This window comes from Passer domesticus, chromosome 2 (genome assembly GCF_036417665.1).
Source record: "Passer domesticus isolate bPasDom1 chromosome 2, bPasDom1.hap1, whole genome shotgun sequence".
Taxonomy (NCBI): Eukaryota; Metazoa; Chordata; class Aves; order Passeriformes; family Passeridae; genus Passer; species Passer domesticus.
Window position 1 is genome coordinate 111,865,280 of NC_087475.1, and position 16,625 is coordinate 111,881,904.

General features: G+C 40.3%; 2 protein-coding genes across 9 annotated transcripts in view; one reads left to right on the forward strand and one right to left on the reverse strand.

The window, feature by feature from the left end:
- The window catches only part of CMSS1 (cms1 ribosomal small subunit homolog), a 256,935-nt gene that overhangs the window by 183,210 nt on the left and 57,100 nt on the right, over positions 1-16,625 (forward strand). Inside the window, exon 1 of one of the 8 annotated variants that reach the window (XM_064410768.1) lies at positions 9,076-9,115. The exons of the other annotated variants lie outside the window; for them this stretch is intronic. Within the exon in view, the coding sequence (XP_064266838.1) occupies positions 9,091-9,115 (25 nt within the window). The 5' untranslated portion in view covers positions 9,076-9,090. Of the gene's footprint in view, positions 1-9,075; positions 9,116-16,625 lie in introns of those variants that run through there. 8 annotated transcript variants of the gene reach the window in all.
- FILIP1L (filamin A interacting protein 1 like) overlaps positions 1-16,625 on the reverse strand; it is a 188,092-nt gene that overhangs the window by 146,129 nt on the left and 25,338 nt on the right. Inside the window, exon 2 of the mRNA XM_064410747.1 lies at positions 704-849. The gene's annotated coding sequence lies outside the window, so the exon portion shown is untranslated. The remainder of the gene's footprint in view (positions 1-703; positions 850-16,625) is intronic.

The window sequence follows — 16,625 nt, forward strand, 5'->3', positions numbered from 1 at the left end:
TTTTTTTTTCTTTTTTTTGGTCATGCAGCACCTAGCTTGATGTCCTACCCATGAGGTTGCCCTCCATGAGCAAAACTCAGGAAACTCCTGAGTTCATCATCCAAGAAAACCTTTTTTTTGGAATAGAGACTGAAAAAGATAATCTATTTTGTCAAGTGTTTCCACACCTCTGTAAACATGCAGTCTCTTCCTCTGGATGATGTCATGCATATATTCATCAAAGTTCTTACTTTGCTTTGAGACCACATTTGCAGCAAAACAGTAGTATATGCAATATAAAAAGGTTTTGGGTGAGATCCAGTACAAGCATCTCATGGTGAAATCATTCTTAATATTATTTAACAGCTATGGTTCAGACAGTGGTGTCTGATCTAGAGAAACTGGTCACAAATACACCTTCCTTTAGACACTCAAGTAAATGGCACATGTGAGCCTTGGATTTTACATGAATGTAGAGCAAGGAGGACACAGATCATAATTTGTCTCTCACGTTGTCAAGCACATTTCTCCTTCATTTTTTGACAGTGGATTGTTGATAGTGAGAGCTGCTAAACAGGTATGAGTTCATCAGCACTCCTTACCAAAGAAACCGTGCCTGGAAACTCTTACCTCTCTCACTGGAAGTAGAAAGAAGGAAAATTGGAAGTCTCTGGCTTAAGGAAAACCATTTGGTACAACAGAAGTTAAGTGAAGATTAGCTAACCTGCTGGAGCATCACAGGCTGGAGACCTGAATGTTCTGGCAGATGGCGGCGTCATTTTGGCAATGGCGCAGGTGGCAGTCCTGCAAAGTCCTCATGGTCTTTATCACGTAGTAGGAAGTGGCATTGCTGTCCTGGATGCAAACATCCTAGAAAAGAAGTGGTTGGTTAGTGACTCCATAGAAATAAATTCTTGGACACAGGTGATACCACAAGTATTGGAGTGCCAGATCACGAGTACTGTAGAAGAAGTTAGCGGTGTTGCCAGTGACAGATGTAAAACCTACCAATGATTATGTCTTACTAAACAAAAACCCCAACACCAAACGCAGCAATCTTACAGACTCCTTACTTTTCAGCTTTCAAAACTCTTCTGGAGAGTTTTTGCAAATGGGTGGTCTAAAACCAAAGCTGATTAAATATCTGTTCTGCCTCCTGTCACCTTGGAAACAGGGAATGCCGACTGTGAAAGCAGTCTGAAGGATCCAGGATGGAAATTCAGATGTTCATGTGCAACAGACTTTTCCCCCTTTTTTATTGCTCAGAACAATACAAGAGTCCACAGCAAGGTCTGCATTTCCAGCTATGTGCACAGTGTAACAAGTACATTGAGGCACCTTATGTCTGGCAACACTTCATGGTAAATGCTGCCTTAGAACTAGGAGTGCCCATGTCTCTGCTGCTGAAAGTAGGGAAAAAACTTATTTTCACACTCCATAATGCAGAGCATGCACCCACGCAGTTTTAGCTCCTTATTTATTGTAGCCAGTTTATTGTGGGCCATGGTAACTATCTATGTTATATGTCTGTTCTTGCTTGCATCCCTGGGAGATAATGAGATTGTGAAGTGGTTATATTGACAGCAGGGTTTCTTTCCCAAATTCCTTTGCTTCTGTTCTGTTCTTCATGCAGCCCACTGAAATAATATCTTTTTATATTGCAGAGTTTTTCCAAGAGATTTTTCTTTTTCATTGGGTACATCCATAAAAAACAAGGAATTCTACCTTGCAATTTTGTTCCCTCAAAACTTCAGTCTACATCCACCCATTTAAGTCATCTTACTTTTGTTCCTAATGTGTCTTAATATCTTCAGGCAACCAAGAAGCTGGCCTTTCATCTATGTTGAACTCTTGAGAATTGCTCAACAGTTGCACAAAATTGTTTTTCCTGCTCCTGCTGTGAAGATATTACCAAATTAGGAGTGTGTTATGGGTTAGGCTTTTTCCAGTCGCCAGGGGCTGTGATCTCTTAACCTAAAGATGGAGAGATGTTCCTTGCTGTGCTTGACATGGAGGCCTGAAAGTCCTGTGCTCCTTTAGGAATTTTAGGGTTCTCAGTGTCTTACAGGGACTTTATTTCTCAGCTTTCCTGACACTCAACTGTTTGTGGCCAAGTAAATATTATGCGGTGTGCACAGCCAAAGAGTACAGTACCCCTAAAAGATGGCAGAAAGAAATTGAGCTAACATTAGACCTGATTTTCTTGCTCCTTTGTCGGAGGCCAATATGGACTTAACGGTTTGTGATAAGTAAAATTATTCTCTTCTAATCCTGTTTTTTCACTAAATTTCAAGAGAGATGCCAGGATTACCACCTTGGATTTGGTTTGGGGGTTATAGTCTCAACACTAGTGATTACAATAAACTAGGATCCTCAACTTCGGATCACTGCTTGATGTCCTCTTATCCTGGAAATTAAATTATGCTGATTTAAATGTCTGCATCCGTTGTCTTTCCAAAATGCACAGCTTGGTTTTAAAGATAAATGCTTGCCATTTTGGGACAGACTGTGTGCTAGGTTTAAGTTCACTTAGCGAAGCTTTTTTTATTGGAGTGGCTCATGTAACTTGTTAACATGCAAGAAATTATTAAGCTTTCACTTCCTCCACTCCCATTTCCTGTTTGGATGTTGAAAGGAAACCCTGATTTGTGATTAGCCAGCAACCCAGAGTGAACTTAATCCTGGGGGTTTGTGTGGTGCTTGCCTATGCAGATACAGCCTCACTCAAGAGTGGGATTGCTGCAGCTCACGTTTCGTGGGGAGAGCTGTAAACAATCTGCTCTTCTTTCCGTGTATTCATGGCCTGCCTTCTGAGAACAGAGGTGATGCCTGCTCTACCAGAGCTTGGGAGGTGACACTAAAACGTTGGATGCTGCAGTAGAGGAGGGACACATGAGGGTGTTTTTCCAGTCTTGCTTGCCCAGGAGGTGGCACTGTGAAATAGTGGGATTTTTACCTGCAGAGTTTGTTGTCTCACCCGACTGTGATTGTTTGAGACGTGACAGAAGAGTGAAATTCCTTTGTCAGTAAAAACAGACTGACTTTTACTTCTTTTAGGAAGCCTCAGTGCTCTTCTGTGTGAAACACGTGGTACTATCTGCTTTGCACTCCTGCACTAGGGAACTGACCTTCACACTACTCTTGTGCAGCCAGGATCAGAACTGGGTTTGTGGGTGACATTGTGTGGCCACAAAAGAAGTGGTGAAGTCTTTGGAGCATCTTTACTTCCAAGGCTTTTGTGCAAGTCCGTTGTGTCCCCCTTGATATTTCCCAGACCTACTGACAAAGCAGCCAAAATGAAGAGTTAGATGCATGTAGTATGTGCTAGAAAACTAGAAAGTTTTGAGGAGTCTCTGTGGGATCTCTCTGTCCTGCATGCATTGTGCTGTGCTCCTGTTAGAGTACTGGGTGCTCTGGTTTAGTCTTATATATAACACACAGAGCTTTCTAAAGGGATCTCTGACCCCACCTGCAAGTGCCTGAACTGACTTGTGCTGCCAAATGCTGGCCCACACAGCTGAGATAAATCTAGAAGATCTTCCAGGTCTTTCATTATTATAATGGTGATAAGCTAAGACCATTTTAATTTCTCTTTCCAATAAAAGCCTGAGATTAGGAGCACATATGGATCTGTGGGTAATTCTGATTTTGGAATGGCTATAATACTTAACAAAATCTTAGGAAAGCTTATTAACCTGTATATTTTAATTCTCAGAAAGGTGAATAGGAGTAATGCTTTCATAACACAAGAAAAATAAGAATGTATTTGTGACACAATGTAACAAATATGTTCACAATATATCTTCAAGCTAGAAATGTTATGGGAATGTGAAATACTTTTGTTATTATCAATCAAATATTAAGTAGCCTATATATCTATAACAAAGGCCTCTTAGCAAACACATCCTTTAAAATAGCCTGACCCTTTCCACTTTTTCAGAGACATTAATAGTTTCCTGGCTCAGTGTTTTAGGAAATGTCGTCATAGTCTGGAGGAACCAATAAAAACATAAGTCACCTATTTTGTCTGATCATTTTACGCCAGGATATTTGAGGCTGGAAGCTGTGGAGGGGTAGGAGGGGACTACTTCGTTTGTGTGGGTGGAAGATGTAGAGGATTTAATACTGCTTTAGTGTAACTTTGCATATTAGCACTCTAGAACTGTGTGAAAAATAGCATTTTTTGAGTTCATAGACAGAGGCTTTAGATAGTTTTTGTAACTAATTCATTATTTTTTTCTCCTTCCTGTACCATTTTTTGCTTCAGTGCTTGAGGAAAGGGATGTTGTCTTTGGGGAAGAATATTCTGTTGGTTTTAGGCTTTCATTGTCCTTTAATAAAGAGGTAAGAGCTCTTAAGAAATGGCAGTGCCTTAAAACAAACTTTGGTAGCTGATTATGGCAATATGATTGGTGGGACAATAGCTTATTTGGCATGGTCAAAGGAGACCATTTCCTACAAGCAAAAAATGTAATTGCTGAAATGAAAGAACTACTACTGTATGAAATCTTAGTACAAAGCATCGTTACATGACATTGTGAAAAGCAAACCATGACTGTCTGCAACAGGCATCCAGTGACACTTTGTTCTCCATTATAAATGCCAGCATTTACAGTAGGACAAACCCTGCCATCCTTCCATGGTTTTGATTCTCTCCCTTCTGAAGCAAAGCTTCCAGCAAGTGTGTTACCCCTGACTGTGATCTCTTGGCTGTGGAGAGCAGACATGCATTGCAGTTCTTCCCCTACTGTGCTGTTGTGTTCTGCAAGCTTCACACAGCCCCTCAGAGGTAACATCTCTGTTACTGATTTGTGCTTGGTTGCACGGAGCTGGGAAAGGCTGTTCTGACCCCATTTATCCTCTGCCTCTTCCCAGAGTGTCCTCCAGAGAGGACCAAAGTTTTTGCCCGTTTTTGGGAAGTCGTACTCTGTGTTTTCTCTTCTGTGTTCAATCAGCGTTGGAGACCAGTGTAATGTTTGTCAGCAGTCTAGAGAAACTGAAGGATAACACTTACTTCATCCTGCATAGCTGTCTTTACAGCAACGAGCTGCGGCACCAAAAGAGACAGCCACCACCACTGCAAGCTGCACCATAATGCATTATGTGGACTGTTCTCCTCACTTGCCCCCCAAAGCAGAAAAATCAAACATGATTTCTTTTCAGCTTCTGCTGTAGCCCCAAATGGAAGTTATGTGCAGCTGTCAGTGGTTCACTGAGAGTTCAAACCATTTCAGGGTGCAGTTCAGGGTCTGCAAACCCCCATTAAAATGTGCTTTGGGATTTCAGAAAGATGCAAAAGGAGGGTAAGGGTACCAAAATACCCTGATTAGAGTCCAGTCCAAAGGGGAAATTGCTGCTGATCTAGTGCATTTGTGTTTTACGGATCCAACAAAGTGTTATCTCAAGACGTATACAAGAAGCTGGCAAAGGAGCCCCACAAATGAACCTTGTTAACTCTCACCAGCCATCTGCCCTTTATGTTTTTGGAGGCTTTTCTCTCCACCTTTCAATTTAATGTACTGACTTCTTTTTCAAGCTGAGTGTGCATCAGCCCTGTGGCAAAGAGAATGTGTCCTGTTACCTTCCACCCATGACAGCCACTATGAGATGTTGCCACAGCAGAGGCGTCCCCTTTGTACCTGTCAGTATGGTTTATCCCTTCTGTGTATGTTTTAGCAGGTCAGGACTAGTCTTGTTACTGTGAACTATGCCGTGGGATACCCCTTTCAAACTCTTTCCTAAGCTGGAGCTGGATCTGTGTGTGTGGAGGTGTCTCTAGAGCGTCAGTATCCCCTAGCACTTGGTGATACCAGGGTCACTGCTCGGTCCCAAAGCACAGCATGTAGGCAACAGCCAAACTGAGGCAATTTCTGTCCCAAGTAATGCCTTTGGAGACCTGGAGAGACGTGCATTGAGCAGGATGTGTAGGTGAAGGGGTGAGTACAGCATTGTCATTGTTGTTGCTTGTCCCACAACAAATTCAGAACAAAGTGGCCATGTCAGATGCTCCTACCAACTACTCAAGGGCTTCGGAGTAGACAAGTCTCTCTTTCTGAGACTTGCTGTCTTCCATGCTTGGATTTCATCTCATTCATCAGGGGGTGTAGGCCTTGATGGGATAAGTGTAGCTTTTTCTGTCATCCCTGTTTCTTGGGTGTTCTGGGTCTAGGGACAGCAGAGCTCTTCTCAGTTCAGTCATTTGCAAACAGGAGCTTTTTAATTTTTATTGGTGTGTGGTTAAACTGTTGTGAGCTGTGCACATATCAATTCTAAAATAAACACTTCTCATCCAGCAGAGGAATTGTGACCTCAGGAAGAATCAGATTTAAAAATAAGACTGTCATTTTAACCCTCAGCTTATGCCCCCCTCCCCTCAGGCTTTTATGATAATGGCTGGAATTTCTTCATTTGACTGTAGGATTTTTTCCAATTAACAGTGACATTCTTCCAAACCAGAAACTATCCAATCCTACCCAAAGAGATTTAGTGAAAGTGAAACTGTAGAGATGAAGGCAAACTATTTCTTACATTTTTGTCTTATTCCTTTGTCTTACCATATGACTTGGCCATAGCAGTCATGTGAAAATGCGTGACTTGTTCTGTAAAGCTGAATATGCTGCAGTCTCTGTGTTTACAGCAGATACAAGGAAAAGGTTTTGTCTTCAGGCATGTCTGTGCAGGGCCTAGAACACTTTTGGCTCTACATAAGAAATAATAATAATAAGGCCAAAACCTCTGTGCCAGCTAGTGAAATGAAAATGCTGTACTTCACAGTTATGTCATTGGAGAATTATATTTCATTAGAGCTGATATTAAAAACCCTTATGTCAGTAGTGAAATGTGGCTGACTTCAAATTTGCAAAACACATAGGAAATTTTTTTGTAATGTGTTGTCACTTTAGAAGTCTGGCAGTCCTTTAGGTTCACTCATAAAACTTTAAGCTCTCAGAAGGGGAAAACCCCAAGGCTATTTCCCCTAAGCTTTAAAAGCTTTGCTTTTACTAGCAAATGCCATTTTTACAAAGTATATGCAAGTAATGTTCTGGATGCTTCAAACAGCAGCAGCTGTTAGGACTTTCAGGTTGGGGAACTGGATTAAGTAGTTCATGAGAAGTTATTCTAGGTGTTTAAATGGGAGCTCTTAGAAAGTCAGTGAACAGGGTAGAGAATAGCAGTTGAAACTGTTTCTGGTTATTAAATGCAAAAACATGCCTGTTGTTTTGCTGTTTTCCCTTCCCATTTGGTGGCACACAGACTTCTGTTCTTGGGAAGAACTGTGTGCACAGCACTTGGGTTGAGTTGGTTCCAAGAGGTCACTGAGCTGCAGAACAGTTTCCATGTTAGTTTTCACAAATTTATGAAGTACTTGTAAATCAGACTTTTGTGTTAGTCAGAGTAAAGACATGAAGGGGTATATGTGAGTATATGTATTATCTCTTATTTTTGCTTGCTAGACAATATTTAAATGTCCAGTGCAGTATGTAAGATTATTTCTGTTACAGCTATATTTATTGTAGGAAATGGTAATTGATACTTGATTCTAGGCAGGAGATCCTGCTTTGAATTTTTGCTCAGATGTGGAGAATTTGTGAACATGAATACACAGTCATTTGCTAATAGAAAAATATGTTATGGTTAAACAAGCATATGCAAGCTGTTTGTGGCTTGAAAACAGGATAATGACTAGATGTGTATCCTCTTCTGCTTGGATACATCCAACTCCACGCTGTTCTCTTTACTGAATACTACACTGGGCAATAACCATTGTTTGCTACCTCCACTCAGAAGCTGTTTTGGTGCTGTACCACCAAATAAGACAGGCACAGTTCACATTTGGGGGCTTTTTCCCAACATGCTCTGATTATAGCATCTTTTCTCTGCATTAATTTTTTACCAGATTTTTAGGAGTTTCCAGAAGTTAGAAGTTTTCAGGACTTCTCTCTCTTTTAAAATCTGCAAGCAGTGATAAGGGACAATATCTGATATACAATTGTAAAACAGTCTGTGCAAGATTTTCTTTAGGAAGGAATCTCCAATCATCCTGGTCCAACCTTTCTTACAGGTCTATCCAGTTGTAAATAGCATTTCTTAAAAATTCACTGGAGTGAATGGCATCAAAGTGGTGAATCTTAGTAATGTGAAAGCTGTTCAGTGGACAGACAGGGCTGAAATGCCAGTTAATCCCTGGCTGGGCAGATGCAGCTGTTCCTTTTTACTTTGTCAGCCTACTTGTGTGAGCAGGTCATTGTCTCTTTGGTGAGACAAAAGAGTGGGATGCTTGTGTGTAAGGGTTAGGTCAGCCTGTGGGATCAGAGTCTGGTTAAGGGAGTTTGTTTTTATCAGCACATTCTGAGGCAAGTGGAAACTGGATGGTTTGGATTATGGAAAGTCCCTGAAGTGTGCATATGTTCAGCTTGTTAGCTTCATGTACTTGGGGACTATAAAATCAGGGACAAATTTACCTTATCTTTTTTTTTTTCTTTCTTAATTTTTTTTTTTGGTTGGTTGTTTGGTTTCTTTTTATTTTGTTAAAAATAGTAAAGGCATTGAAACACTTTCTGGAAACAGAAAACATTCCCAGCTTTTATGGATATGTGGTCAGTCGGCTCTTGCTTGTTCCCTTATAAGCAATATTCTTAACGGGAAGAAGTTGCTACTATTTCAGGTCAGTGTGTGTGTTTTATTTTACAGTTGCCATGGCACTGGTAAGACAGATATGTTCTGTAGTTGTTTGTCTTGTTATAAGATGTGAATTTTATTTTCAGCACTGTATTTGCATCATAATAGTGCGTGCAGTAATTTTCCATGCTTCACCAAAGTTACCAATGTTGGAGTTACTGCACTGTTTTTTTCTTGTTTGTCATGTGATGTTTTACATGCCCACTTTTGGTGCACTAGAATCAATGGCTCCCACATACAGCCTTTGAATTTTGGATATTCTATAGCCTAGTGGATACTTAAGGTTAGAGACATTATGTCATGGTTGCAATCTTACATAAACACAAACCAGAGAGCCTAATCTACTAGTTTTTTATACAGCTCAATAAACTTGGCTGAGCTACAGCTTATCTTCTGGGGAGGTACCCAAAACTGATTTAAGGACTTCAGGTGATGGAGAATCTAACCAAGACTAACTGTAAGTTACAGCTACTAAATTTTACTGAGCTCTGTCAGTGTTTAAAAATGTAGCTTTACTTGAAATAAAGTGCAGCAAAGCAGCAGCATTGGAAGCCATAGCCAAGATCGGCCATCTCTCCTTTATTTTCCTCATGTTTTCTCTTTTTTTCGTGAGATTGTCATCACACTGATTGGAATCAAATCTCACAGTGCTCCAGCTTTTACTTATTGCTATTACAGAAATAATTTTAGGGGAGTCTGTAGGGTTTTCAAAGTAAATTTGACAATCTGAAGTGTGTTGGCATAACTAGAAATGAGTGGAGCCCGAGACACACTGACACCGGCGTTGAGCCGCGGTTTTCCCCTGCTGTGGGTTCCTGTTACTTTGATGACACCTGTCGTTGGTTCACTGAGAATCAGCTTTACTGGCTCTGTTTATCACACAGGAAACTGCAGTGAGATGCCTGCAAGTGTCACAAGGCTCTCCTACTCTTACCTCTACATGTGGCATTCAGCTGGAGTATAGTATTGAAGAAAGACAATTCTTATGTTGCTATGTTGTGGTTAGCTAGATCAAGTAAAGCAAACCTGTTTTGTCTTTGCATCTCTTTAGCCTTGCCTTTTTGGTTTATTTCTTTGCTTGTGGGGGGTTTTCTTTAGGTTTTTTTGTTTGTTTTTTTTAAATGCTGAAAATACAGATCAGCTTTGGAGGAAATAGTGAAAGGGAAGAAGCCCGTAGCTACCAAAACAAACTTGACTGATGCTGATTCATCAAGTTTATTAGCAGGGCATGTAAGAAAATTGTAAAAGCATTTTCTGCTGTTGCAGAATGCTGGGTTTGAGAATTACAAACCCTTTCAGTTACAGCAGTGACAGCAGTGACAGTCAGAGGCTGGTTTGGGGGTGGCACCACTTGTATGTCCTTTCCACAAGGCATCTGAAATTTAATTAGGGAAGAGGGATACACAAAACACCCACCTGTCTGTTTAGTTGAATTTGCTTCTTGTTGGACTATGTTTAGGGACTTTTGAATTAAAACCAGTTAAAAACAGTATTGCTGCTTTCAGCTGTTTCCTTAACCTTGCTGAAGTCATCCCTTAGTAGATATAAAGGCAAAAAAAAAAAAAAAAGCTTTGCCAACCAAAGGGGTTTACAGAAGAGGGAGCTTGTGATTTCTGTCACACCTGTTTGTACCAGTATGCCCTCATGGCTTGTTTTCTTTTAAGGTTCCATGAGATGAACAGAAGAGACTGTTTTTCCTGTGTACATATACAAGAGTTAAGTTTCTAAACTTGAGACATTGGTTTTCTGAGCATCAATAGGATCAACTCTCATTCAAGCTAGCAGAAACTTGACTGAGAGTAAGAATTGACCCAAACTCAAGTTAGAAGAGTGGCAGGTGGGTTGACATCCTCTTTTTGGATGAGCCATTTCTCATCACAGATGTAATCTGAAGAGTGTTACCATTGTTTTGTTCTTAATTCATATGCAGTTTATAAGCCAGCTTTTATACCTGATAAGAACATGTGGTCTTGAACCGTTTAAAGTTTTCCAGGATTTGGGGTTTATTACTGCTGCAAAAGACTTCCATAACAGACTTCCTTCCGTTGGTTTTCTGTATTTATTTTATGTTTATTATTTTGAAATTGATACTCATTGCTACCATTTCCTGATAGATTATGAAACAGGCTTTCAATTAATCAGTATGCTGTTTTGGTTGAGAGAGATCCTTCTTAATTGTCTCTGTTTTCTTTTCTTGGCATATACATCTTCTTTCCATGATACATATTTATATGAACTCAGCTTCTTCAAGGGATATGTTACAAACAGACTGCGAGTGTAAATCAGTGCAATTATGTGCTGGCAATTAAGAGGTTAAATAAGTTTCCAATTTAAGAAACAAGATGGGAAGGTTGTCTGAAGATACTTGGGGCTGTGTCTTTCTGGGAGCCACTGGTCAGCAGGTCCCCACTGTCACATGGAATAATCAAGTGCCACACAGTACCTGGGCCCTGTGGGACTTGCACAGTTCAATGCTGCTGCTGCTGCCTTTGCTATGTACCACCTGATGTCCATGTATTCCCAAAATTTGCCTTCCAAACTGTACCTCACACAAAACACCTTGCTTGATCCTCGTGCTATAGGTGACATTTAAGACTATGATGTAACGTTTTAGCAGAATCTGTAGTCAATGGTGGAAACCAAAAGAACATCAGAGTGAAAAATGTTTTGGCTCCTTAACTTAAATGCTAACGTCAGCTCAGCTGAGCTCCCAGATTCCCATTTGGCAAAAGACAGATTACATAAGCAGCAGTAATTTTCCCCATACTTGGAAAGAATTGGTCGAAATATTTGAGCAACTCCCCACAAGTGTAGTGGGCTGCTGCCTGCAGTGAGTGGTCAGAAAGCTAAAATACCTTTGGCAGGACTGTGGTCAGCCAGCCCAGCTCTGCCTGCGTGGGCCAGGGAAGCCTGTCTGCTGTGCTGGCCACCACTCCTCCTCTCCTCGCAAGGGGATGTGCTGGACCAGCTGAAAGCATCCTGTGTGGCAAAGCCAGCTTGGGAGCTCTGGGTGGGGCCAGCCTGAAGGTACCCACAGTTAGGGTGAATGTTGAATGAGGTTTATGGAGTTCTTTGTCTGAGAGTAAAATACAAGTTTTTAAAAATCACAGACAAATGCTCAATGCATCTCTTAATGTGAGAGGGACTGGGATTTGGAAAATTCAACTTTGCAGTTGTTTGGCATTTATTTTTATGCTCTCTGTGAGGATTGTTATGTCTGAAAGGAAGTGCCTCTGTTTGTGCTTCCAATACTGATACCTTTCATTCTTCCTCTAAATTATACCAAATGCTAAGCATGAAGAGCAGATGTTCACCAATTACAGAAGAACAAATTAATTGAAAAGGAAAAGAAATCTGGAGGTGGGGCAGGGCCAGGTCGCTCTAGTATGGGATAATTTTGTGAGAACAGACAAAGGCACACAGAGGATCCCAAGTGATACCCTGCCGTGGACTCCTCCCAGGCCATCACTGGAGCCATCACCTCACCAAAGTCCCACCTCAGCAGGCCCAGAGGAGCACTGAGACACAATGACAGGCTAAATGACAAAACTACCTAAAGATACAAAGGAAAGGGATACCAGGTCTAGGGTCCTTTCCAGGATTGTCTAAGGAGATCCTCAGTCCCAGAGTCCAGATCTGAAACCCATCAAGATGAGTCAATGAACACTTTTTGGAGATGTCTGGATATATGTGTAACAGTCTGTGCCAGCAGCTGGAGTGGGCTTGTTTGTCCAGGTGCCAGCAGCTGGGAGCACTGGGATCCAGAAGTGGCTACTGGGCAGACTCTGTGAGCCCAGCAGCTGAAGGAATCTGTGTTGCTTAAGTGTGTGGACATGTGTGTGTGTATAAATACACACACATGCATGATAAGAACACGTGTATTCATATAAACCAGACATATTCTGACCAGGAGACCCCTTCCTGTCCAGCTGAGGAGGGGCTGTGTGATCTCTACTGAGGATGCATTTTCAGCCTTGCTGCTGGTTGCACCTGGGAGCATGGGGCTGTGCAGCCTCTGTTCTTCTGACAGCACTGTCAGATCAGCCCTATTCCATTTATTCTGTGGAGAGCCACCTAAAATCAAGTAGGTGAGGAACACACAAACTGAAACTTTTTAGAGACTGGTAACCATGCGTGTTTTGTATGGTATCAGGTGAGCAGGAGGAGCTTGAGCTAGTGGTGTGGATAGGCAGTGAAGGAAATTATATGGCCAAACTGACTTTTTTGAGCATTGACAAGCAGTGACATCCAATTGTGCTTCCTTGAAGCCTTTTCACTCTCCTGTGAAAGGATGGCCTTTAATAAGTTTTTTTGTGCCCCTGTGACTCAGAGCTTTGGATAAAATCATTCCTCATAATGCTGTAATCAGTGTCCAAAATACTTGGATAAGAGGAACAGTAACACAACATGGCAACTTTCATCTCTTGATGGACATTATCATAAAATTCAGTGGAAAATATGCAAATAAAATTTGACAATAAATTCCAAAGATTGGGGTTTTTTTTAAAAAAAACTTTTAAAAAGTGGTGCTTATTTTGCAGCTGGATACCATCACCTCTTTCCTTTACATTGGTCAGTTTGGCTTGTTAGAATTTGCCTAGTGGCTAGGTTTTATTCACTGCTGCTCTTGTAAAACCATCTGTTAATCACAGTTACTTTCCTATGAATTTTAAAGTCTTGCTCGTTTGGATGACCCATATATCAAGCATTTTTTAAAGGTAAAATTAAAAGCAGTTCCCCTGCCCCAAAACAAGTTTCTGGCTTGACTTTTACTCCATTTGAAAAACTTGTGGCAGTTCAATTAGGAAAAAGATGTTAAAAACAGGCCTGTGTGGAGAAAATAAAACTAATTACTCAGGTATCACCAAAGGGGAAATCTGATGAGGCAGATACAATCTAAATTGGGGTTTGAACAAGCTAGCAGCTGCAGAAGATGGATCAGTTTCTGTATTTTAGTGCAAATAAATGGCTGAAGTTTTATGTCTTTAGCAGATCACAACAGCCTGAAGAGCTCAGTGGAAGAGGTAATATGGAAGAAAAATGGCTTTCATCATTACTTTAGGAGAAGGAAGCAGTAAATCTGCAGCATTGATTTTAGTGCCATATGAGGTGAACTCACCCATGCTTGCTTGCTGAGATCACATGAGATGCCTAAGTATGTTTTATGATAACACACGTTTTTGAGGGCTTTGTGTAAGCTCCTGTGTAAGAATCCTTTAGTGCCAGTCTGTCTGCTTAATACTATCCTATCAGGTGCTGAAGTTAAATTTGGCTCCTACTTTTGAAAGGTTTTGATGATGGATTCCCTGCAAGCTGTGAGCCATGACCTCTGGAAAAGTGTTACTTTGAAGGCTATTTTTACATTGGCACTGAAATCGTTACATTTGGTAACTGAAGCAGCATTTGTTTTTATTCTAGCAGTGGAAGCTGGATTTAGGACATTGTTTTTATAGCAATCAAGAAATCCCTTGAGGAGGAGCCCTACAACATCTTATTTAAAGGGTTAACTCCTTGTTGTGTTAGTCAGCTCTCATTTAACTCTGATGGTTGTATGGGTTTTGGATTAGCAAAACCACAGCTGCTCCCAGCACCTCCTGGTGCATCAAATGGTTGAGGAAGGTGTAAGTGCAGAGTGAGGACTCATCTAATGACACTGCTCCTTAAAACCTGCACTGCTTCTTACAGAAATCTGGCCACGTGGGTTTTTTCAAAGGATAATATGGCATGTGTGTGCTTTATCTTCATTTTATACATGGTTAGCTTGATTTATGTTTTAGTTTTTTTCTGGTCATCTTTTCCCAGTTTGCCTGTGTAATTAAAAATTTACTTGAAACACTTCTGCACTTCAGTTACCACTGACTAGTACCAAAATTAAATCATGCAGTACATCTGATTGGGGTGAGTTGACTTTTGCTTTTTTAATATTCCACCTAAAGTGTTTTGCCTTCAGTGTCTTAAAATGTGAGAAATTATAAACCCAGTAGCAGTCAGTTGGTTTGTTTGTAGTGTACAATTGATGTTAGTTGTCTTTCCACAAAACAGACACAGCTTGGCTGACTTTAAAATAAATTATCCCAGTTTTCAGGGCCAGTAATGAAAATCAAGGAATTCTGGTTTCTCCTGGAAAAAGAAACCTCTAAATAAAACAGCTAAATTAAATATTAGCATATTTTGGAAGCAAATAACTATTCAAAATATGCAGTAAAATCTACAGTTATGGTTACAAGATTATCTACCTTTCATTTCTATTTTGCAGATGCATGTAAGGCCTACTGAGGCAAGTCCAGCCATGTGCAGAAATTTAGGAACTTATTTAATTTCCTGATTGAGTTTCTTGTTTTGGTCATTTTGATTTCAGGGGCATTTGGGTCTGTTTTTTAAGAAAAAAGCTTGTTAAATATCCATATTTTCTCTGAGGAGTTAAGAAATAATGTTCCACTAATATGTGAAGATCTAAAATGCTATTTTACATTTATTGGGGACTGACGTAGCTATTTAGAGGAAAAACTACTCAACTGACCACAGAATTTCTGGTTCTCTTTCTTTGAGAGAAGTCTGCTGTATCTAGTGTGGTGTGTATTTATATGTGGTGTGTTGTTTTATGATGCTAAGATCTGCTTGTAAAATACCAAGAGAGTGTGAAGGTAAAATACTGTGTAAGAAATACCAGAGGAAATTTTAATTTTGGAAGAAAAGGTTCAACATTATGTGCTTGTGAAAATGTATAAAAAATCTTTACATTAGTACATTTATTAAGGAAGTCTCATGTCAGATTCCTTCTGTGTTTTCTAATCGATAAGTGTCTGTGACTAGAAAGTAAGTTCTGAATTCCACAAAATCAGTAGGAAGTTTGCCACTGAATTCCGTGTGACTAAGATTTGGCTTATGGTGTTTGTGGCACTCAGGCTGGATTCCTTTCTTAGTCACACTGGTGGAGCTCAAAACCTGCTGCTCACTGGTTGTAATCCGCAGCAGTGGGTTACTGTACAGAAAACCCCTCCAAACAGATGAAGCATTTTAATGAGGAAAGCTTTGGGAAGATTGGCTCTGCTGGGGGCAAGTCTAAGGCCATCTCATCAGACAAAGAAAGGCGAGACATTCCTTAACATAGCACGGGGAAACAGAGAACTTCATTGATCAAAGCCAGCTTTTTAAGCTTCAAACAGGAATTACTTAAGCATAAGTACAAAATACGCTTCATATTTGTCTGCTTTCCCTTTTCTTGTAGATCAGCAGTGGAGTGCTGGTTCAGGTGTTTGTTGTGAGTCTGCACTGTCCATTTGGACAGGTCTCTGTGGGCAGAAGCAGATGGAGCTTCTGCCATTGTGGAAGTGCTCCAAGTGGGCCCAACACAAAGGCTGTGTCCAGCCTGAATGATTCCGTGATCTACAACATTTTGTCAATGTGATAGCCAGAGCAAGCAAGTGGTTATAATTTGTCCCTTCCACTTTTGGCATTAACTAAGAGAATGGAATTGATAGACACATAAATTATTCTATTACATTCTTTTCAAAAGAAAAATTCCCAAATTACGGTAATTTCATGGAAGTATTGCAGCAATGCTTTTTAATCAGAAATCTTAATGGCAAGAGGATGAAAATTACTACCCGTATTGGGAATGCATAACAGGCCACCAAACATCAAGAAATATCCATAATAGGAATTTTGGTTTATAGTCTTTTTAGTTTGAAGCCAAGAGATCTAACAATCCGTTACACAACATACTTAGGCACTTTGCTAAGTTTTGATCATTAGACTCCCCATGGAGTTTCAAAGAAAGGAAATAAAAAGCCTATGACACTAGTTTTGTTGACCCTCTTCCAACCTGCTAACAGCTCTTGTTATTTTTATTGTTTAAGAAAAAAAAAAATAAAAATAGTCTTGCAAGAGGATGAGATTCCGGCTATTCTGCAAAATATAAAAATTCTGAATATTTTATAGGATGTGAATTCCCGGGGCTAGAGGCT